This window comes from Gorilla gorilla, chromosome 1 (assembly GCF_029281585.2).
Source record: "Gorilla gorilla gorilla isolate KB3781 chromosome 1, NHGRI_mGorGor1-v2.1_pri, whole genome shotgun sequence".
NCBI classification, from domain to species: domain Eukaryota; kingdom Metazoa; phylum Chordata; class Mammalia; order Primates; family Hominidae; genus Gorilla; species Gorilla gorilla.
In genome coordinates this window covers 29,091,812-29,113,992 of record NC_073224.2, presented here as the reverse complement: position 1 = coordinate 29,113,992, position 22,181 = coordinate 29,091,812, and the positions used below count along the sequence as shown (strand labels likewise).

The window sequence follows — 22,181 nt, the reverse complement described above, 5'->3', positions numbered from 1 at the left end:
CCCACGCTCTTGTTCCTCCTGTGCCTGTTGCTTTGGGAGCCCGCTCAGGTATCCTAGAAACAAGGAGAGAAACAAAACTCAGAAAATTCTCTGAGGCCCAGAGGCGAATATCAAACCAAAACAAAGTTTTCTGAAAGGAAATGGAACAGCACAGGAAAGGAGGGTGGGCAGTGTGTCAGGCAGAGGTGGGTAGGAGCTCCAGGCTGAGCATGGAGCCTGTCCTAGTGGCTCCTACATCCCTTGGCCGTTGTTTCCCCACGGGAAGCCCCCTTACTAGAGGATGCCAGACAGCCCCTTTGAGAGACTTAATTGAGTTGAACACCCTTAATTGAGTTGGGCCTTTTCCTCAGCCGGCTGGTGGAAGGTTGATGGGCCTTCAAGCCCAGCACAGCCCCTGTGCCCCTGTGCCCAGTCCTGAGAATGGGTTTCTCCTGGCTCCCATGCCAGAATGGCCTGGGTGAGTGCCCTGTGCACAGCTGCTCCTCTCCCGCTGGGATGGGAAGTGTCCCAGCGAGGTGACGGGGTGTATCTGGCAGCTAAGAAGAGATCTCTTGGTTGATTTAAGTGGGGAGGAGAAGAGGGAACCCCTGCTCTCCTGAGGAGGCCCTCCATTTACTCAGCCCATGTTAAAATTGATGCTGAGATCCTCAGCTTTGAAGCATTGCACTGGGTGTGACAGAATTCTCCTCCTGAACTGTGTTCTCGTGACACCTGAGCTGAAGGAACACAGAGCTACCTTCTTACTCGCTGTAGGGTATTCGCCAGGGACAGTAGAGAGACCATGTGGGCCTGAGAGAAGAAAAGGTTGGGACTTGGTGCCCAGGATCATGCAGTGTGTTAGCAGACAGGCCTGTGACCTCAGTGTTCTGCTCTTTCCACCTCTACGCTGCCCTTGAGCATCAAGGAGTCCTAAATGCCTGAGGTACAGGAGAACCATGGACCTCTCCCCAGGGCCCTCATTCACACTCTGCTACCCAGGAGGTTCCTTGGCAGCCAGGGCTTTGAGATCTTGCCCCTAGTGACTTGAAGATATATTCACTTGTTTACAAATAATTACTGAGGGCCTATCATCTAGGCCCTGGGAAATTAACAGTAAGTAAAATAGACCAAAAATACCATCCTCACAGAACTGGCAGTCTGGTGTGTGAAGACGGATCCCCACCCCCAGTGTAAGTTATAAGCATGATTACAAATTGATGTGTGCTTTGGAAACAGTAGAAGCAGTAGCAGTGACGGAGGTAGGGTTGTAATGATAAATAGGGCTGGAGGGCGACATTTGAGTGAGGCCAGAAGCCCCTTTGGCATGCTTCTGTGAGTCATTCTCAGATTTTACCTGGTCTGAAAGAAAACATTTCAAAAGCCCAGGGTCCCTGGTTGACCTTGTGTGTCCTGCTCCCTGTGTCTGTGCTGCCCCATGCATAGTTCATCCCATCCGGGGGATGGAGAGTGGTAGGAGGTGCATCCTATGGGAATCCTGGGCTCTTTGTGGTAGCAGCAGGCCTGGACCTGTGTAGGGAAGGGGGATGTTGAAGGCTTGGCCCTTCCTGGGCAGTGGGCCCAGCACCTGGCACCAGTACTCCACAGCGTGACTCCCCCAGGCTGAGGCCTTATGTCCTTCGGTGAGAGTGAGCAGCCGCCCTGCACCCTCAGGTGCTGAGTCGCAGGACTCAACTGACTGGGCCAACCCAGCCCTTGGCATGTGGTGGATCCCAGCCAGCACTGAGCAAGGGCTCACCCTGCTGGGCAGGGTCAGGGGATGTGGAGAGAAAGATTGATACAAACTGTGCCCCGCACTCCTCTCCCCAGCTGACCTAGGAGCTTGCTCAGAGTTCACCAAGAAGGCTGAGAGGGCTCCTTGGTGCTTTTGAGAACAGGTCAGGAGGGCCTCAAGTCAAGCACACAAGGAGCCCTGGCCATGCTGCTCTCACTTCAGCATCTGCGTTATCGTCCCTGCATGTGTAGCTGCGACCGTGGTTGCATGTTCTCTTTCTCTTGTTGGATGGCTTCCAAATATCAATAATTAGAAATAAAAATAGTTGCTTAAGGGACGACCTCTGTGTGTTTCCTTTTCTTGCTTAGCTCTTCCATGGCACACCTGAGAATTTCTTAGGCTATACTGGGGGCAAGGGGATGTTAGAGGAGGGAGAGATTGCCTCATTGCCTCTAGCCAGTCATCCTTCTATCTACGTAGTGTTCCTACACACACACACGCATCATTCACCCTTCTTCCACCATGGAGCGGAACATAGGAGAAGGAGGAAACAGAGGATATTGTGTCCCAGGAAGACTGAGTTTGTATGCAGTGACTTGGAAAGTGTTTTAAGCAGTCTGATGCACTACCCTTTAAAGGCTGAAATGCTGCTTTGGGATGAGAATTAAGGGAAAACTCGTAAACTTGCAAATAGATCCCAGTTTTTCTGGATTTGGAATATGGTTGGCTGGATTATGCATCGAGTCAATTCAATTAGATCAACTCTCAGCTGAAGCCCTTTACCATGGTTCCTGTGTAACTAATCAGAAAGCTAGGGAACCTGTCCCCATTCAGACTTTGCTGGAGAGAAGAGTCTGTAGAGGGTCTCAGGTCAGCACAGATTGCAGGAAGGTTCAGAAAATGTTGTTTAACCACTGAGAACTTTCTGGGCTGTGAATTCATGATAGTGGCAGGCCTGGGGCTATTACTTTTCATATACTGCATGAAGTATTAAAACCTAAATATCTAAATCTGGCTGGGCACAGTGGCTCACGCCTGTAATCCCAACACTTTGGGAGGCCAAGGTGGGTGGATCACCTGAGGTCAGGAGTTTGAGACCAGCCTGACCAATATAGTGAAATCACATCTCTACTAAAAATATAAAAAAATTAGCCAGGCTTGGTGATGGTTGCCTGTAATTCCAGCTACTGGGGAGGCTGAGACAGAAGAATTGCTTGAACCCGGGAGGTGGAGGTTGCAGTGAGCTGAGATCACGCCACTGCACTCCAGCCTGGGTGACAGAGTGAGACTCCATCTCAAAAAAAAAAGAAAAAAAAATCTAAATCTGTGCACTTTGAACTCTTATAATTTTCTTTCTTTCTTTTTTTTTTTTTTTTTTGTAGACCTAGTCTCACTCCGTCACCCAGGCTGGAGTGCCATGGTGTGATTTTGGCTTGCTGCAAGCTCCGCCTCCTGGGTTCACGCCATTCTCCTGCCTCAGCCTCCCCAGTAGCTGGGACTACAGGTGCCCGCCACCACGCCTGGCTAATTTTTGTACTTTTAGTAGAGATGGGGTTTCACCATGTTGGCCAGGACGGTCTCGATCTCCTGACCTCATGATCTGCCAGCCTCAGCCTCCCAAAGTGCTGGGATTACAGGCGTGAGCCACCGCTCCCGGCTCTGTTATAATTTTCATTTGCCTGCTCAAGAGCGATGGGGTGCAGAGTTTCCAGAGCCATCTTGCTTTTGTCATACTTTTTTTTTTTTGAGACAGAGTCTAGTTCTTGTCGCCCAGGCTGGAGTGCAATGGCATGATCTCAACTCATTGCAACCTTCACCTCCTGGGTTCAAGCAATTCTCCTGCCTCAGCCTCCCAAGTAGCTGGGATTACAGGTACCCACCACCACACCTGGTTTATTTTTGTATTTTTAGTAGAGATGGGGTTTTACCATGTTGGCCAGCCTGATCTCGAACTCCTGACCTCAGGTGATCTGCCTGTCTCAGCCTCCCGAAGTGCTGGGATTATAGGCATGAGCCACTGTGCCCAGCCTGTCATACTTTTTAAAACCCTCCTGACTGTGACATTCTAGAAGGGGAAGCAGGAGACTAGAAGGTGGTATAAAAAGAGAAAGGAGTTGAAGACCAGTCTGGGCAACATGGCAAAACCCCATCTCTACAAAAAATACAAAAATTAACTGGGTATGGTGGCATGTGCCTGTAATCCCAGCTACTTGGGAGGCTGAGGTGGGAGGATTGCTTGAGCCCAGGAGGTCGAGGCTGCAGGGAGCTGTGATGGTGCCATGGTGCCACTGCAGTCCAGCCTGGGTGACAGAGCGAGACCCTGCCTCAAAAAAAAAAAAAAAAAAAATGAAGGAAGGGCTGAGCCGGGGTGGCATGAGCCTGTAATCCCAGCTACTTGGGAGGATGAGGCAGGAGGATTACTTGAGCCCAGGAGTTCAAGACCAGCTTGGGCAACATAGTGAGACCTTGTCTCAAAAAAACAGAGAAAGGAAACAGGAACAAGGAAAGAGTAGGAAATGGAGAAAGAAGGAGAAAAAAAAAAAAAACAGGAAGAGTTGAGGGGTTAGAGGAGAAAATGATGTGACTCAGGAATTCCACAGCTGTTGGTCAGCCTGGCAGTTCTGGGCATATCTAGTCACATCGGAGGTCCCAGTGTCCCCAAATTTGCATATCGAAGTGGTTTATTGAGCCCAAGATGCTTAGCCCTCACTAGCAACTTGCACCTACCTCCCTTCAAGTTTCCAGCCAGTAGTGGCGTTCAGATATGGGGGCTGCAGTGGGGTCGCACTAGGGAAAATTAGGTCTGGGGGAAGTAGCTGTCTCCTCTTTCTCTCCTCCCTGCCTTTCCTATTCGCAGTCTCCAGGCTTGCTCTTGTCTGCTATTTCCAGTGCTAATGAAGAGTTGAGGCAGAAGGGGGCAACAGGCCAGGGCCTGCTGACAGCCAGGAGGCCTAAAGAGAAGCTGCCTGGCTATTGGCCTTTGGCTTCTTGCCCCCGATTCCTACTACCCAGCTTCCGTCTCCGGAGCTGCCTCTGGAAAGGCAGGACCTGATTCCATCCAGCAGCCTTGCTGCCTGGCGGGAGAGGTTGCCCCCACCTTCTCTGCGAGGCAGGCAGAGTCCCTGATTCTGCTTCTGGCAGTCGGGGGGCTCTTCTCAGGTTTCTTGGGGCCAGAGATTCTCAGGGTGGGGCTTGGGACCTCTGTGGCACTGTAAGGCTTTCCCAGGCCTTCTCAGGCTATCTCTATCCCCCACCCCATCTTACTGAGCCTCTCTGCTGTGTGGCCCCTGCCTCGCCTCCCACTTCCTTCCTTATCCAACACATGGAGGGTGTGGGGGGCCAGCTCTTGCCAAGTACACACGTGGGTGCACACGTGAGAGGCCTTACATCTTAAGGCACACATGCTTGATACACGTGTGGCCCCAAGCCTGTGAACGGGCTGTGCACCCGAGGCCTGCTTTGCCCAAATCACATTTCTTCTTCCCTCCTACACCCCTTCCTGGGGTATGCACAAGGGCTGCGGGATGGCCTGTGTCCCTGCTGCCCTTTGTGGGTATGGCCAGAGATAGAGCTGGTATTTAGGGGCCTGGCTGGGAGGACAGGCTTCCAGGGAACCCTTTCACCCTCATGGGGCTACAGAGATAGTTCCTCTTGGGTGGGGAAAAGGAGCAAGAACAGGTTGCCAGGAGAAAGCAGTGGAGGCTGGGCACGGTGGCTTATGCCTGTAATCCCAGCACTTTGGGAGGCAGATCACTTGAGTTCAAGAGTTTGGGACCAGCCTGGGCAATGTGGCAAGATCCTGTGTCTACAAGAAAAAAAAAAAAAAACAAAAAACAAAGATTAGCTTGCATGGTGGCACATGCCTGTGGTTCCAGCTACTAGGGAGGCTAAGGTGGGAGGATTGCCTGAGCCTGCAAGTTGAGGCTGCACTGAGCCATGTTTGCACCACTGCACTCTGGCTGGGATGACAGAGTAAGATCCTGTCTCAAAAAAAAAAAAAGAAAAAGAAAAGGAAAAAAACAGTGGTGCCCTTCTGAGCTCTTTCTACCCAGCTCCCTCTGCCAGGTGACTGGAAGTCCTGGGTGGTCTGGAGGGCTCCTGGGGGAGCTGTGGTTTGCTGCTGAGCCTGTTGTCTGCTCATCTCCTCAGGTGTGTGGTTGTGTTGTTCAATCCCCGGAAACACAAACAGCACCACATCCTCAACAGTTCCAGGTAAATGGGCTGGGGTCCTCAGGATACCTCTTCCTTCTGGGAGCTATGAGAAGGGCACTGTCTAGAGTCTCTATGGCTCTAGGGGCTGGGGCCTGGTTGGGCCCTAAAGCCAGATGGGGAAGTGCCACATGTGCCATTGGTGTCTGCTGGTCTCACCTTTTGAGAGGCTGGGAGGGGGCTAGGCTTAGGCCAGGCTGCCAGTGCCCCTCTGAGCCTGCCCCATCTCTTGCAGGAAAACCATCACTGCCCTTGCCTTCTCCCCTGATGGCAAGTACTTGGTCACTGGAGAGGTGAGTGAGGAAGAGGGCTGGCAGTACTGTAAAGAGGGCAGGTGTCCTGGCCTCCGCAGAGAGCTGCGGTCCTAGGCCTGCTGTCACTTTGGCTTCTGAAACAGACACCAAATCCTGGTTTTCGCTATACCTTAAAATAGTGGTTCTCAAGCTTTAGTGTACATCAGAATCACTTGGAGGGCTTGTGAAAGCACACATCACTAGGCTGGTCATCAGAGATTCTGATTCTGTAGGTCTGGGATGGGAGTCTGAAATGTGCATTTGTAACAAGTTCCCAGAGAGTGCTGATCCTGCTGGTGAAGGAAGCGTGCTTTGGAAACCACTGCCTTAACTATTCCTTACCCCCGGGGGCCCCCTGCTGGGCTCAGGAGGAACGCTTCTGTCCCGGCCGCGTAGTCTTACTAGGGGCAGAAATAGACCTGAGTGGTAGTGGCTCTCAATGCCGGCTGCCCATCAGAACCATTCAGGGAGCTTTGAACAGCCTGAAGTACAGACGGCCACCCAGAGATGCTGACTAAAATCCGGGGCCACTTTCTTCCTGGTAATCACTGTTGCCCTCAGATCTTTATCATATTTCCTCTGTACCCTGCCCTGACTTTTGGCTGGGGAAGTGACGGTATCTAGTAGCTGAGGAGGCGAGGGCCCCGCTCTGGAAGACGAAGTGGGGCTGTATGCCTGTGGAGAAGTCAAGAACTCACTTCCAGTTCTTGCCTTCCTGCAGAGTGGGCACATGCCTGCCGTGCGGGTTTGGGATGTGGCAGAGCACAGCCAGGTGGCCGAGCTGCAGGAGCACAGGTACGGTGTGGCTTGTGTGGCCTCCTCTCCTAGCGCCAAGTACATTGTCTCTGTGGGCTACCAGCATGACATGATCGTCAACGTGTGGGCCTGGAAGGTGAGTGGCTGGGTGGGGTGGCCTGGCAGCCTCACAGGGGTCAAGTGTCAGCTGGGGAGGCAAGAGACTGCTGACCTGCACTGCTCCATTCCACCCCACTGAACCATTCTCATTCTAGAAAGTTATTTGAAGCAGAAAAGAGCAACTGTGTGGCCAAGCATGTTGGTTGAAGGGGCTAGCTTTATGCCTTCAAGGACTTCTGCAGGAAACGAATCTTTTCAGCTCCTCTAGAAAGGGATTATTTCCCCACCCCTCTTTTTCTGGCCAGTAAATTCTGGAAAGAAACACTTTTTCAAGTACAAATTCTAATTCTCCTCCATTGTCTGAGTCACTGTCTTCTTAGCTCCAAGAGACAGAGCCTTGATTCTTCCTTTGGCATCCCCTCCAGAAAAACACTGTGGCGGCCTCCAACAAGGTGTCCAGTCGGGTGACAGCAGTGTCCTTCTCTGAGGATTGCAGCTACTTTGTCACTGCAGGCAACCGGCACATCAAATTCTGGTATCTCGATGACAGCAAGACCTCAAAGGTGAGCTGCTGAAGCTGGGAGTAGCCACCAAGGCCCCTGGCAGGGCCTGCCCAGCCCACCCCAGGAGACTCTGCCCCACTTGGGCCTCTCTCTGCATTCCCAGCAGTCATGCAGAAGTTTTGGATGAGCCAGATGCTGTCTGGGCTGAGGAGTAGGCCCAAAGAGCAAGGAGGTGCTGGAGGCGTCCCCTGTACTCCCCTAGGGCCTAGTTTCCAGGGGCAGGCTCTGGGGTGGATGGGGGTGTAACAGTGGTGTGCCTCCACAGGTGAATGCCACTGTGCCCTTGCTGGGCCGCTCAGGGCTGCTGGGAGAGCTACGGAACAACCTATTCACTGATGTGGCCTGTGGCAGAGGAAAGAAGGCGGACGGTACCTTCTGCATCACGTCCTCAGGGCTGCTGTGCGAGTTCAGTGATCGAAGGCTTTTGGACAAGTGGGTGGAGCTGAGGGTAAGTACCTCCGTCCCCAGGGGTAGGGTCTGCTCATGTCTCAGCTCAGGGGAGAACTAGTGCCCAGGGCTTCAGACTAGGGGCTGGTCCCTTGTGCATACGGGAGATTCCCAGGAGAACGAAGCTTGGGGGAGCTAGACCTTGGCCCATTTCCAGCCCTTGGTGATCTGTATAACTGCCTCCTCTCTGCTCTTTCTGTCTCTTTCTCCTGCTTTTCTCTTCCGCTCAGAACATAGACAGCTTCACAGTAAGTGGTGCCTGCACCTTCCTCTCTTTCTCATGCTGTTTCTTTCTCTTCACTGGGCTTTTCCTACTGGATCCTCTGGTGCCTAGAAGAATCCTCGATTCCTAATCCCTGGCTGGACAGGGCTGAGGGGCTCAGAACAGGGCAGCTGGGCGGCTTTTCCCTTGCCCCTGCCTTGGCCGGTCCCTCCTCTTGGCAGGTGGCTGTTGATGGGTGGGGAGGAGAGAAGACTGAGTGGGCAGGTGGCCTTGCTGAGCTGAGCCACTCTGCCCACAGACCACAGTGGCCCACTGCATCTCTGTGAGCCAAGACTACATCTTCTGTGGCTGTGCTGATGGCACCGTGCGCCTTTTCAACCCCTCTAACCTGCACTTCCTTAGCACCTTGCCCCGACCCCATGCTCTGGGGACAGACATTGCTAGCATCACCGAGGCCAGGTGAGCTACGTGGGCCCCCCTTCCTCCATTTGTAGCCTTACCCCTGCCCAGTCTTTCTTGTCAGTGCCTCAGGGAGCAGGTGAAGAGTGTATTGATGCCCCAAAGATTATTGGGAATACCTCTTTAGACAGAAGAATTTGGGTTTATCGGTACTTGTTGCAACCAAGGAGACCCCACCCCATGGAGAACTGTGGAGAGTCTCAGTAAGTGGGTGTTAGGAGGGACATATGGGATTTGGGTTTGCGTTGGGTGATTTTAGGAATCGTTCAAGGGATTGAAGTATTCTGGTTGGATGCTGTCAGGAACTAGGGGCGATTCTGCAGTGGAACATCTTGTTAATTTATCTAAGAGGTGAAGGAAAGGTAGGGGGCTAAAGCTGTGTTTGGTCAAGAAGCCGCCAGCAGTCATGTAGATGGGAAAGGCGGTGTTTGATCATTGTCATGGTTCGTTGTGGTTTGTATGGTGATCTTGTTTTTATCTGTGCACAGAGTAGTCTTGTTTTTGTTTTGCCCCATCACAGCCATAGAAGTACCTTGTCTAACGTTGGTGTTCTGTGAAGCTGTGTTCATCCGAACACCATGGCCCAGCAGCTAGTGCTGGGTCAGGTTCCTGCTGATGGCTAGTAGGGGCTCCTTTCTTCTCTCAAGCAACTACTTCCAAACCTGCAGGTCCAGGGAGGGCTCCTCACACACTGCTCCTTCCATTGTGGATTGGCTTCTCTTTTCATTCCCTTCAGTCTGACCAGTGTGCCCTGTCCTCTCCCTACAGTCGCCTCTTCTCTGGAGTGGTGAATGCCAGGTATTCAGACACCATTGCCTTGACCTTTGATCCTACTAATGAGTGGCTGTCTTGTGTGTACAACGATCACAGCATTTATGTTTGGGATGTGAGGGACCCCAAGAAAGTGGGCAAGGTGTACTCGGCTCTGTATCATTCTTCCTGCATCTGGAGTGTGGAGGTATGTGGGCTGGCTGGCTGGCTGGAGACTGGCCAGGTTGGCTGGGATACCATTTTGAGGACAGAAAGTAGGGATCCCCAAGTATAATCTTAGATTCCTGCTGCCTCCCTGTTTCTCCAGTGACTTCCCTGGGATAGATCCTGGGGACTGAGTTTGAATGTTACAGGCTTCCCCAGTGTGCCCCATCCTTAGTTTTGCCTCAGTCATCTTGGACAAGTTATTGAATTTGACCAAGCCTCAGTTTCCTCACCTGTAAAATGGTGTACTTGATTCACCTAATTGTTCTAAGAATAAAATGAAATAATGTAAGTGGGAGACATAGAAGAGTGCCTGATATATAGTGGGTGCTTCCCCTTGGTCATGTTGAAGGGTATATACCAGTTACGTATGGCCTGTGACAGGCACTGGGCTAAGTCCTGGCCACCATTCCCTCTTTCGTCCCATTCCCTTCCATCTCCTTGGGTAGGCAGAGGACTGCTCCCGAATGGAGGTCTGATTGTGTTCCCTCGGCCCCTTCAGGTCTACCCCGAGGTGAAGGACAGTAACCAGGCCTGCCTGCCCCCCAGTTCCTTTATTACCTGCTCCTCAGACAACACCATCCGCCTGTGGAACACAGAGAGCTCCGGGGTGCATGGCTCCACCCTCCACCGAAACATCCTCAGCAGTGTGAGCCCTGAGGCTGTGGGGCCCCACTTCACCCTCAGTGCCCCCATCCCCACAGCTATTGCACCTTGTTACTGGGAACTGGGTCCCTAGGCCTTGGCCTTCCAGCCTTCATTTGGCTGTGCTCTGTGGTCCAAGGGTTTGTTTTGCTCAGCTTTCTTGCCCCTTGCAGCTGTACTGGTCAGGCCTGCCTCACCCACCTTTTCTAACCTGTTCCACTAGGACCTCATTAAAATCATCTATGTGGATGGGAACACCCAGGCCCTGCTGGACACAGAGCTGCCTGGAGGAGACAAAGCTGATGCATCCCTGTTGGATCCCCGCGTGGGCATCCGCTCGGTGTGTGTCAGCCCCAATGGACAGCATCTAGCATCAGGGGACCGTATGGGCACATTTAGGTAATGCCAGGTCCTGGGTGGGTACTGACTGCCTCTCGTGGTGCAGAGTTGGGTATTTAGAACTTTAGGGAGGGTTTGGCTCGAAAAGATTGGGCAACAAGATACTTATTTACAAGGCAAAGATAATAACTTCACAATGAGTAAACCTAGCAGAAATCATCTTCACCAAGTGATCAAGGTTAACATCCTCATATCAACATCATTAAGCCCATAATAGGATGTACTAAGAAGGATGTGACATTGTTTCTGTGCTATTCTTACCAAAAATGCATAAACTCAATATAGGCGTGAGAAAACATCCGACAAACTCACATTGAGGTACATACCACAGAGTAACTGATCAATACTCTTCAAAAGCATCAAGATCATGAAAAGTAAGGAAAGACTAGAGAACTGTTACAGACCACAGAAGTCTAAGGAGAAGTAACTAAATGCAATTTGGATTCTGGATAGGATCTAGAGTCAAGAAAAAGGACATAGTAGGAAAACTGGTGAAATTTGAATAAGATCTCTAATTAATAGTATTGTACCAACATAAATTTCCTAGTTTTGATAATTGCACTATCATTATGTAAGATGTTCACATTAGGGAAAGCTGGGTAAGGGAAATATAGACGCTCTCTGTTCTTTCAGCAACTTTTCTCTAAGCCTAAAAGTTCAAAAAAAGGAAAAAGGAGGAGAAAATGTAGCAGAGGAGGGGGTGTGAGTCCTTCCTGCGGCCTGGCCATGGCCTCTTCCCACCTCTCCTCATCTTTGCAGGGTGCACGAACTTCAGTCCCTGAGTGAGATGCTGAAGGTGGAGGCCCATGACTCTGAGATTCTGTGCCTGGAGTATTCTAAGCCAGACACAGGTCAGGAGAATGCCCGGAATGGCACAGGGCTCCTCCAGTCCTGCCGGCGCCACTTATATCTGTCCCGGCTCTTGGACGTGGGGTCGGTAATCTTTGGATCATTGGTGTCTTTGCTGGTTCAGAGGAAGACAGCTCTGTCCTTGCTCCGTGGTTCACATGGCTTGGGGATATGGGGCTCAGTTCCCTCGGGGCTCTTTGCCAGGCCCAGATAAGGACTGTTCAGGGCACTCATGGGCTGATGGAGTTCTTTCATCCCCAGGTCTGAAACTGCTAGCATCGGCGAGCCGGGACCGGCTGATCCACGTGCTGGATGCCGGGCGGGAGTACAGCCTACAGCAGACGCTGGACGAACACTCATCCTCCATCACTGCTGTCAAGTTTGCAGGTGCGGGCAGGGTGAATGAGACACATCCTGCCACTCTCACCCCTGCTGCCATCTGCCTCCCACCTCCATGAGAAGGGTCTGCCAGTCGTCGGGGAGTGTTGGACAGCAGCTGGGAGGCCTGGAGCTGGTTGGGAAGATAGGTGGAACAGAGACTCTCAGTGCTGGGACTTGAGCCAACCAGGTTGGACTGAGGATAAGGAGACAGGAAAACCTGGGTTTCCAGGTTTAATTTAGTTGGTTTTCCCTGGCATGTAGAGTAGCTTGATGGGGGATCTCATGGAGGGAAGGTGGGAGGCAGGATGCTCCCGTGTGGTGAGAACAGTGGGAACAGCTGGGCTTCCCTCCTTCATAGCCAGTGATGGGCAAGTCCGCATGATCAGCTGTGGAGCAGACAAGAGCATCTACTTCCGCACTGCGCAGAAGGTGAGGGCACTGGGCTTTCCTGAGAGGGGCGGGGCAGGGCGGGGTCTGCCATTCCCTGCCTAAGGTTACAAGAGGTGAAGGGAGGCGCAAGTAGGGCTCTTGGGGCCTGGTGAGGCATTTGGGTGTGGGCCTGCCCACATGCTCCACCCTTGCAGTCTGGAGATGGAGTGCAGTTCACATGGACACACCACGTGGTGCGGAAGACGACCCTCTATGACATGGATGTGGAGCCCAGCTGGAAGTACATGGCTATCAGCTGCCAGGACCGAAATATTCGGTGGGCGTCCCCTCCTCAGACTCTGCCCACATTCCTTCATCGCCCTACGGGGTCAGCTCTGTGCAGCTAAGTTCCCACATCTGTCGTTCTGTACAGGACTTTGTACCCCCTTGAGCCTACAGTACTTTGCTTCACCCGAGAGGTGGTAGCCTGTTTGCTGCTGGGGGTAGCTCCCAGAGAGCGTAGACTGGGAGTGAAAGCTGGCATTTCCATCCCCCAGGCGTGTTCCACCTTCACCGCCTCCTCATGAGAAAGAGACTATGTTTCTTACAGGATATTTAACATCAGCAGTGGAAAGCCGAAGAAGCTGTTTAAAGGATCACAGGGTGAGGACGGCACACTCATTAAGGTAAGGACCCAGAGGGGGTACTGGACAGGGGCTCGGGGACAGAGTGGTGCTGGGTGGGAGGGACTGGTACTTCCCATGTCCTCCAGCTGCACACCCTGCTACTCCTCAGGTGCAGACAGACCCCTCAGGGATCTACATTGCCACCAGCTGTTCTGACAAGAATCTCTCCATTTTTGACTTCTCCTCAGGCGAGTGCGTGGCCACCATGTTTGGCCACTCAGGTGAGTGTAGCCTGAATCCCCGAGTAGAAGCTGATACCTGCATAAGGCTGAGTGAGTTCCACCCCTGGAGCTTCACTCTTCTATTAGTTTCTTGGGACCCGCAGAGCTACCTATCCCTACCCTGCAGCCAACCCCCATGTCCACTGTTGGGATGGAGAGGACTTGGTTGGGAATTTAAGGTGGCTTATAGACCGTATTCTTTGTTCTTCACAGAGATTGTCACTGGCATGAAATTTAGTAATGACTGTAAACATCTCATCTCTGTGTCTGGGGACAGGTGAGCAGAAGCCAGCTTCCCTGAGAGGCAGATTCTTACTCTGCCACAGCACCCTGCCCTCCCCTCTCTCCATTTCAGTGATGTCTCTGGGAAGTGGGGTTAACAGGGATAGCTCTTGGCTGTGCTTGACCTGAAGTGGAGGGTGACTCTGGTCTCCTTGCCATCCATGGATAAGGGGAACGAATGGCACTAGCCATTCTACCTGCCCCTCCTTCAGCCAACTGTGTGGCTTTACCCCAGCTGCATATTTGTGTGGCGCCCGAGCTCTGAGATGACCATCAGCATGAGGCAGCGTCTGGCCGAGTTGTGCCAGCGTCGGCGAGGCGGCAAGCAGCAAGGACCATCCTCTCCCCAAAAGGCTTCTGGACCCAACCGGTGAGAACAGAATGTGGGCAAGTGATGGGTGTGTGTGCAGATGGCTTGCTGGGACCTCACTGCACTTCCTCCATGCTTTGGGCCTGCCATTCAGCAACTCTGTCTCCCAAGACCTTACCTCTCACACAAGGATCCATGACGTCAGCCTCTTCCCCCTGTTGAGTCTCCTCTCCCCCCATTGAGTCTCATCTTCCCCTCATTGAGTCTCCTCTTCCTTCTTCCCCCATTGAGCCTCCTCTCCCCCTATTGAGTCTCCTCTCCCCATGCCCTTCCTTGTCTCGGACTCAGGCACCAGGCCCCATCGATGCTGTCTCCTGGACCAGCTCTCTCATCAGACAGTGACAAGGAGGGAGAAGATGAGGGGACTGAAGAAGAACTTCCAGCACTGCCCGTTCTTGCCAAGAGTACCAAGAAGGCACTGGGTCTGTGGCAGTTGGGTGTGGGGGCAGACAGGCCCTAGTTGGTATAATGGCTAGATATGGTTTTTCTGAGACTGTGGGGTGAGAGCAGTGTGAGCTGAGGAAACTGAGGCATCATTGTGGCCACACAGGGTATGGGCTGATGGGGCCAGGGCTCCAGGGTTGGGTTGGGGGCGGGGGGCAGGAGACACTTCCTCTGACTGCCTGTTTCTGTCTAGCCTCGGTCCCCAGCCCAGCCTTGCCCCGAAGCCTGTCCCACTGGGAGATGAGTCGGGTGAGTCGCCATTGTTAAAATGTTCTTCCAAGGTTAGAGGAGGCAAAGGGAGCTGTGAGAACAGGGCTCTCTGGGCCTGGTAGGGTACTGGGGCATGGGGTCTGCCCACATGCTGCACTCCTGTGTCCAAGGAAGGCCTTGTCAGGGAAGTTGAAGCAGCTGGGCTGGTCCTGGGTGCGGGGTGAAGAAAGCCCAGGTATTTCCTTCCTGTGGACCAGATGGGGTGGATGGAGCACAGGGTCAGTCAGCACTGGGGAGGTGGGGCACTTGTTCAGTTGCCTGGTGCCTGGAAGTAAATATCATCAGAGAAGAGCTCAAGGTGGAGAGGACAAAGGACCCCTAAGCCAGATAGTTAGAACTAAAATGCAGGAAATCAAGGATCCAAAGAGCGGAGATCTGGAGAAACAGTTCTAAAGACCCCGGTTAGGAGGTAAGCGGAGAACTTCCAGAATAGTTAGAGGGAAAAGGCCATGAGGGGACCCATAACTCAGCGACTGCCCTGGGGTGGCCAAAGGGGGATCAAGGTGTTCAGAGCAAGTTCCCAAGCACCAGTACCTTCCGTTGTCAGCAACAGTTTCACAGAGTGATGATGCTGTGGTGTCTCTGGAGCACCCTGACCAGGCCAGGGGTCTCAGGCCTGGGCTATAGGTTTGTCCTTGGTGCTGTGAAGGGACTTTGGGGCCCCCAGCTATTGGAGTGATTGGGGTAGAGAGGCAAAAGGAGTGGTTGGGGTAGACAGGCAGAAGTGGCCTTTGCCCTGGGCTGGGTTTCTTGGGGGACTCTTGGTAGTAAGTGGTTGCTGCTGGGGCTGTCCTCAGAGTAGGAGACTTTGAGAGACCCCCAGCTCTGAGGCATCCATGATACCAGGTGAAGGCTGAGACTAGGGGTTCCTGTGCCAGAGGATGCGGAATGCAGCTAAGAGCATGAACTCTGGAGCCTGACTAACCTGCAGGCCACTTACTGTCTGTGGGACGCAGACTGGTCACTTAAGCCCCCTGTGCTTCAGTCTCCTCATCTGTAAAACAAGGATTATACTAGTGCCCATTTCAAAAGGTTGCTGTGAGGATGAAGTGAGCTAGTATGTGTAGTGTGCCAGGCACATAGTAAGGGACATGTGGATATTTGTTGATCTTACTGTGTGGTTGTTGTTACTCCTCCCCCACCCCCTACCTCCCACCAGGCACAGGAGTCCGTGGGGTTCCTGGACCCAGCTCCTGCAGCCAACCGAGGACCCAGAAGAAGAGGGCGCTGGGTTCAGCCAGGTGTGGAACTGAGCGTTAGATCCATGCTGGATCTGCGGCAGCTGGAAACACTGGCCCCAAGCCTGCAGGACCCTAGCCAGGACTCGCTGGCCATCATCCCATCTGGTCCCAGGAAGCATGGGCAGCAGGCCCTTGAGACTTCACTCACTAGCCAGGTGAGCCTGCTTTCTCCCAGCTCTCTGGAGAGTTCCAAGGGGCCTTAGGCAGCCTTTGCCACCAGCTGGGACCTGAGCACTGGTCCAGCTATGCTTGCTCTGCCCCTGTGGCACATGGGTAACCTGAACTGCAAAGCCAGGATGGGGGTGGCTGGGCTGTATGGTTTGGTCATCAGGATAGGCAGGGGAGGGGTTGGGGTAGAGAGGCAAAAGTGGCCTTTGCCTTGGGCTGGGTTTCTTGGAGGACTCTTGGTATTAAGTGGTAGCTGGAGGTTGGCAGCTCAGAGTGCTAATATAGTTCATCCAGAAGCTCACATCAGCAACTGGAGCCCAGCCTGGCTTCTCGATGTCTGTCTTTCAGCTTCCCCTTGAATGAGTGCACACCGCATCCTTACTCACCTCCACCTCTTCTCCAAGGGGAGGGTTGGCCCCCAGGATACTCAGGGCTTACCCCCCAGCTACCACTGCCTCATCTGTCACCTCTGCTCTGTTAACATCCCTTTGTGTGTTCCCAGAATGAAAAGCCCCCTCGGCCTCAGGCTTCCCAACCTTGTTCCTATCCCCATATTATCCGATTATTGTCACAAGAGGAAGGGGTCTTTGCCCAAGATCTGGAACCTGCACCCATTGAAGACGGTATTGTCTACCCGGAGCCGAGTGACAGCCCCACCATGGATACCAGGCAAGGATCCTGCCCTAGCCAGACCTCGTGCCCCCGTCTTCCCCTCCCTATGAGTGTTCTTTAGTCGAGGGAGGGTTGGCCCCCACGATACTCAGGGCTTTCCTTCCAGCTCACCACTGCCTCATCCCTCACCCTGATCACACACAGGCAGGAGTCCAGCGGGGCTGCTGCCTATCCCTGCTCACTGCCTTTTCTTCTCCCTGCTGGAATCCTGGCAGTGAGTTCCAGGTGCAGGCTCCAGCCCGGGGAACTCTGGGAAGAGTGTACCCAGGCAGCAGGAGCTCAGAAAAGCACAGCCCTGACAGTGCCTGCTCTGTGGATTACAGCAGCAGCTGCCTTTCCAGCCCCGAGCACCCCACTGAAGGTGAGGCTGTAGCCTGGAGGGAGGGGCCATGGGGGGTGGGGCCTGGAGGTGGGTGGGGAGGCTCTGGCAACAGATGGGTGCAGTGCGATGCCTCTCTCCCCTCCCCACACCCAGACTCTGAGAGCACCGAGCCCCTCAGTGTGGATGGCATCTCCTCAGACCTTGAAGAGCCAGCTGAGGGCGATGAAGAAGAGGAAGAAGAGGAGGGAGACGTGGGCCCCTATGGGCTACAGGAGGGCAGCCCCCAGACTCCAGACCAGGAGCAGTTTCTAAAACAGCACTTTGAGACTCTGGCCAGTGGAGCTGCTCCAGGTGTGGTCAGAGGGCCAGCATTTAGTGCCTGCAATTTGCCCTTCTCCCCTCCTTGCCTACCTGAGAGAAGGGTCCCAGGGTATAGGCTGTGGCTGGGGGTCTCGAGGCGGCAAAATCTGGGCCAAGGGCTTGGTTTTTGCCCCAATTCATGATTTCTCTGACCTTGGTAGGGGCCCCAGTGCAGGTGCCAGAGAGGTCAGAGTCTCGGAGTATCTCTTCGCGATTCCCGTTGCAAGTACAGACTCGCCCACTCAGGTACAGAGGCCCCCTACCCCCAGCAGCAGCTCTGGCTCTCCTGGCCTCCCAGGGCTGCTGCCCTCTCCTCTCCAGTGTTCTGTCTCTCCATGTGCGGGGTGTTTTGCACTCCCGGTTTTGGGCTAACTGGCCTTTCCCCAGCCCTATCTGGCTTTGTGCTTGTCCTCTCCTAGTGCCCTGGTGCTATGAGTTTCTCGCCATTTTGGCAGGGAGGAGCATTGAGCCTTCTCTGGGCCTTCTCCCACATTTCCTCCCTGTAGGGAACCATCCCCGTCCTCCTCAAGCCTGGCACTGATGTCGAGACCAGCCCAGGTGCCACAGGCATCTGGTGAGCAGCCGAGAGGCAATGGTGCCAATCCCCCTGGAGCACCCCCGGAGGTGGAACCGTCCTCTGGCAACCCCAGCCCCCAGCAGGCAGCCTCTGTGCTGTTGCCACGATGCCATCTCAGCCCTGACAGTAGCTGGGCTCCCAAGAGAGTGGCCACAGCCAGCCCCTTTTCTGGACTCCAGAAGGCCCAGTCTGTGCACAGTCTGGTGCCACAGGGTGAGGAGCCTGATGGGTTCAGTGCCAGGGTGCAGGGTGTATGGAACACATGTACATGCTGGAGGAGGGAGGGCCTGGTGTGGCCCTGATGTGCCACTGTGCTGGCCACTAGGTGTCCCTTAATGGGCATGTGGAGGGGAACAGCAGCTCTTCGGGATTGGGTGTTGGCACCTGGGATGCCTTCCTCAACACCTGACCTGTTTATACCTCTGTCTCCTTTGCAGAAAGAGATGAGGCCAGTCTGCAGGCCCCTTCACCAGGCGCACTGCTCTCTCGGGAGATGGAAGCTCAGGATGGTCTGGGCTCCCTGCCCCCAGCTGATGGCCGTCCGTCTCGGCCTCACTCCTATCAGAACCCCACCACCAGTTCCATGGCCAAGATATCCCGCAGTATCTCTGTTGGGGAGAACCTGGGCCTGGTGGCTGAACCTCAAGCTCATGCCCCCATCCGAGTCTCACCACTCAGCAAGCTGGCCCTGCCCAGCCGGGCTCACCTGGTCCTGGACATCCCCAAACCACTGCCTGACCGTCCTACCCTGGCTGCATTCTCTCCTGTCACCAAAGGCCAGGCCCCTGGCGAGGCAGAAAAGCCTGGCTTCCCGGTGGGCCTAGGAAAAGCTCACAGTACAACTGAGAGATGGGCCTGTTTGGGGGAGGGCCCCACTCCCAAGCCTAGGACAGAGTGCCAGGCTCATCCTGGGCCCAGCAGCCCCTGTGCCCAGCAACTGCCAGTCAGCAGCCTCTTCCAAGGCCCTGAAAACTTGCAGCCCCCACCCCCTGAGAAGACTCCCAACCCCATGGAATGCACCAAGCCAGGGGCAGCCCTGAGCCAGGACTCAGGTGTGCACAGCTCCCCAGCTCTCATCTCCTGCCCCATCCTTACTCTCCCCTCTCTGTTGGCCGCTGTCTGGCTCCATCCCATTTCTGTGGGTACAGCTTCTGGTGTTTCTTGTCCTGTCTGCTCCTGTCGCAGGTCCGTAAGTCACACCCCTGATGGTGAGACCCTCCTGCTAACCTTCATGATTTCCTTGTGACTCACTTGCCCATTCAGTGGCTTCTGAACTTGGGGCTGGCCGTCTCCTCTGGACCTTGTTTGTGTGGTGTTAGGGAGGCCGTTGGAAGAGAAGCCAAGAGGAAGGGACTGAGGGCAAGTGGGGGGTGCAATGCTGAGGGCTAGGTCTCTCCCGCTCTGAGTGTCTTGGGTGCGGAGGCCTGAAAGGGCTACATGTTGGGCCTCACTGAGCTGTATCCGTCTCTTTCAGAGCCAGCGGTGAGCCTGGAGCAGTGTGAGCAGCTGGTGGCAGAGCTCCGCGGCAGCGTGCGCCAGGCCGTGCGGCTCTACCACTGGGTGGGTGTTAGGTGCCCCCCGGCAGGAGGGCGAGCACGTCAGTAGTGCTGGGTGTTTTGGATAACCATGTCCAGAACAGTATGCTAAGGCTCTTGTGCTGACAGGATGGCACACTCAAGAACATCTTGGGCAGCATAGGTGAGGGGGTTAGAGGCCAGGCTAGCCTCTTGTACCGAGCACCTGCGGTCATTTCTGGTTAAGAGCTGGAGACTTCCCTCAGGAGGTGAGGCCTGAAGAGACCACACCTCCTAGTTGGCTCAGGACAATCCCAGTTTATGTCGTTGTCCCAGTGTAATTATTAATGGCATCCTTTTTCATATCCATGAATTATTTGGCCCCCTTAGACATAGGGGACAGTCCAAGAAGGCCCAAACTTTGAAAGAGAAAGCAGATTCTGCCGGAGTTGTCATAAGGAGTTGCTTATAAGATGTAGACGGTTCTGCAATCCAATGGGTTCCTCCTTGGGCGTCACCTCCAGAGTCTGCCTGCATCCCATGTTCCCTGGCCATACATGCTGATCTTGGCGGGTAGAGTTCCCAGCTAGTCCCTTCTGAGGCAGGCTGCACCCAAGTGGGGCCCCTCCCTTTTATATGTCTGTTGACAGGCTCCTCCACCTCACTTCTGGGGGTGCTGTTTCAGGTGGCTGGCTGCAAGATGCCCTCAGCAGAGCAAAGTCGGATTGCCCAGCTCCTCAGAGACACCTTCTCTTCAGTGCAACAGGAGCTGGAAGCTGTGGCTGGGGCAGTGCTGTCCAGCCCAGGCAGCAGCCCTGGGGCTGTGGGAGCCGAGCAGACACAGGCCGTGCTGGAGCAATACTCAGAACTGTTGCTTCGAGCCGTGGAACGGCGTATGGAACGCAAACTCTGAGTTCTGGAAGCCTGTCCCAAGTGAATGAATGCCCCAGCGATTCCAAACTGCAGCCCCTCTGCCACTCACCAAAACCTGCGGGGCTGCTTGGAGTGGAAAGTGGGGAGCAGTGTTCAGAGGCAAAGCAGCCTTCCCAGCCGCTCCTCATGGGGGGCGTGTATTTATTAATTTATTTCCCTGACTGTTGCCTCACTTCCTTGGAAATCCTGCCTCCACAACCCCTCCGGTGGCAGGGACAGGTCTTGGGTCTTTGTCATCTTGGTGCTGTGAGAGGTAGGGGGGCAGCCTGCCCCATCTAGGAATCTGGGAAGGGCTGGCCCTCTCTTAGAAGCCATTTGAAATTACTGCAGGGATTAGCTCCCTGTGGTGGAGCATACACAGGGTACTCTGGGGTCCAGGTGAGGTGATGTGGTATTCAGTGCCCGTCAGCCAACTGTGGGCCTTCACCTCTACCTCCACTTCCCCTCTCACACCAGCTGCACTCCCCTGGCTGCCAGAGCAGGGTGGTTTTCCCCAATACCTGGCAGCTCAGAAAGGCAGAGCCATCTGGCCCTCCAGGGTGTCCCCAGCCATCAGGAGACTTGAGTTGGTATTTGGACCTGAGCCCGCACATTCCACTCCCATTCTCCCTCCAAGAGGGGCCCAGCGTTGTATTTCCCTGTGACCCCTTACTCTCCTGGCCAGAACTTGAGCCAGCTGTGGGACGTTGCTGCAGGACAGTAAGCCCTCACCTGGGCAAACATGAAGCTCTGGCCTCCTTTCCTCAGCCCCTTGTTCTTCCCTGTCCTCCACCCTGGACCCCAGCCGGCTGCTGGAGCCCAGAGGCCACCTTCTCCCTGCATCCTGAATGATGCTTAGTCAGAAGCCTGTGTTGGAACATCCCTCGTTTACAGGGCGCTGGCCTACCTCCTGAGGACCTCGGCCACAGATGAGATCACATACATGCACGTGCACACATGTACACACACACACCTACCTGCACAGCACGCCGTTGAGTGTTGGTTGCTAGAGTATCCGGCTGGCTGCTGTGTGCCTGGTTTCCTCACATCCTGCCTCAGCTTCACCACCCTGGCTTATGTGGAACACCTATCAGGGAGCAGAAAAGGGGTGCAGCACACTAAGTGAACCCAGATTCTGGATTCTTGGTGTCCACAGCCTAGCTGATACAAGATGGCCCATAGGACACCTGGTTTAGGTAGAAGGAGCCTCCTCAAAGGCAGTGCTGGGCACCCACGGGTGTGCTGGATACCGGAGTTTGAGAGGAGGGAGAAGGGAGGTGCTGGGACCAAAGGAGACACTAGAAAAGTGGTAGATGGGACATGTAAGTGGCAGAGGTGAGGGGATAGGTTAGAATGTAAAAGGGCAGTAATTAGGGGTGAGGGAAAGGAGATAGGGGACCCTAGGAGGTAGAGTGGGACCATGTCGTGAGGCAGTTGAAGAGTTGAGGAAAGGTTTTTCTGGGCCCTACTGCTCCCCTCTGCTGCAGGTAAGTCAGAGCAGCTTTACCACAGCTTCAGGCCACGAGAGCCCCTTCACCCGCCCTGCTGTGCCATAGGCAGAGGCTTATAAAGAAATGGGTTCCGGGCCAGGTGTGGTGGCTCAAGCCTGTAATCCCAGCACTTTGGGAGGCCGAGGCGGGTGGATCACGAGGTCAGGTGATCCAGATCAGCCTGGCCAACATGGTGAAACCCTGTCTCTACTAAAAATAAAAAAATTAGCTGGGCGTGGTGGTGGGCGCCTGTAACCCCAGCTACTTGGGAGGT

The 22,181-nt window shown here is 54.2% G+C and overlaps 1 protein-coding gene across 1 annotated transcript in view; it reads left to right on the top strand.

Annotated features, from left to right (window-relative positions):
- The window catches only part of LOC129531977 (mitogen-activated protein kinase-binding protein 1-like), a 33,640-nt gene extending 13,222 nt beyond the window's left edge, over positions 1-20,418 (top strand). The window contains exons 4-32 of the mRNA XM_063704709.1: positions 5,861-5,923; positions 6,156-6,213; positions 6,935-7,105; positions 7,494-7,631; positions 7,897-8,079; positions 8,309-8,326; positions 8,600-8,760; positions 9,529-9,718; positions 10,238-10,384; positions 10,604-10,779; positions 11,539-11,630; positions 11,890-12,015; positions 12,368-12,438; positions 12,594-12,715; positions 12,989-13,064; positions 13,174-13,285; positions 13,499-13,562; positions 13,803-13,937; positions 14,226-14,359; positions 14,575-14,630; positions 15,811-16,047; positions 16,563-16,729; positions 16,948-17,093; positions 17,208-17,405; positions 17,576-17,660; positions 17,921-18,204; positions 18,429-19,043; positions 19,466-19,588; positions 20,156-20,418. Coding sequence (XP_063560779.1) covers positions 5,861-5,923; positions 6,156-6,213; positions 6,935-7,105; positions 7,494-7,631; positions 7,897-8,079; positions 8,309-8,326; positions 8,600-8,760; positions 9,529-9,718; positions 10,238-10,384; positions 10,604-10,779; positions 11,539-11,630; positions 11,890-12,015; positions 12,368-12,438; positions 12,594-12,715; positions 12,989-13,064; positions 13,174-13,285; positions 13,499-13,562; positions 13,803-13,937; positions 14,226-14,359; positions 14,575-14,630; positions 15,811-16,047; positions 16,563-16,729; positions 16,948-17,093; positions 17,208-17,405; positions 17,576-17,660; positions 17,921-18,204; positions 18,429-19,043; positions 19,466-19,588; positions 20,156-20,418 — 4,411 coding nt within the window. The remainder of the gene's footprint in view (positions 1-5,860; positions 5,924-6,155; positions 6,214-6,934; positions 7,106-7,493; positions 7,632-7,896; positions 8,080-8,308; positions 8,327-8,599; positions 8,761-9,528; positions 9,719-10,237; positions 10,385-10,603; positions 10,780-11,538; positions 11,631-11,889; positions 12,016-12,367; positions 12,439-12,593; positions 12,716-12,988; positions 13,065-13,173; positions 13,286-13,498; positions 13,563-13,802; positions 13,938-14,225; positions 14,360-14,574; positions 14,631-15,810; positions 16,048-16,562; positions 16,730-16,947; positions 17,094-17,207; positions 17,406-17,575; positions 17,661-17,920; positions 18,205-18,428; positions 19,044-19,465; positions 19,589-20,155) is intronic.
- Positions 20,419-22,181: the final 1,763 nt, after the last annotated feature.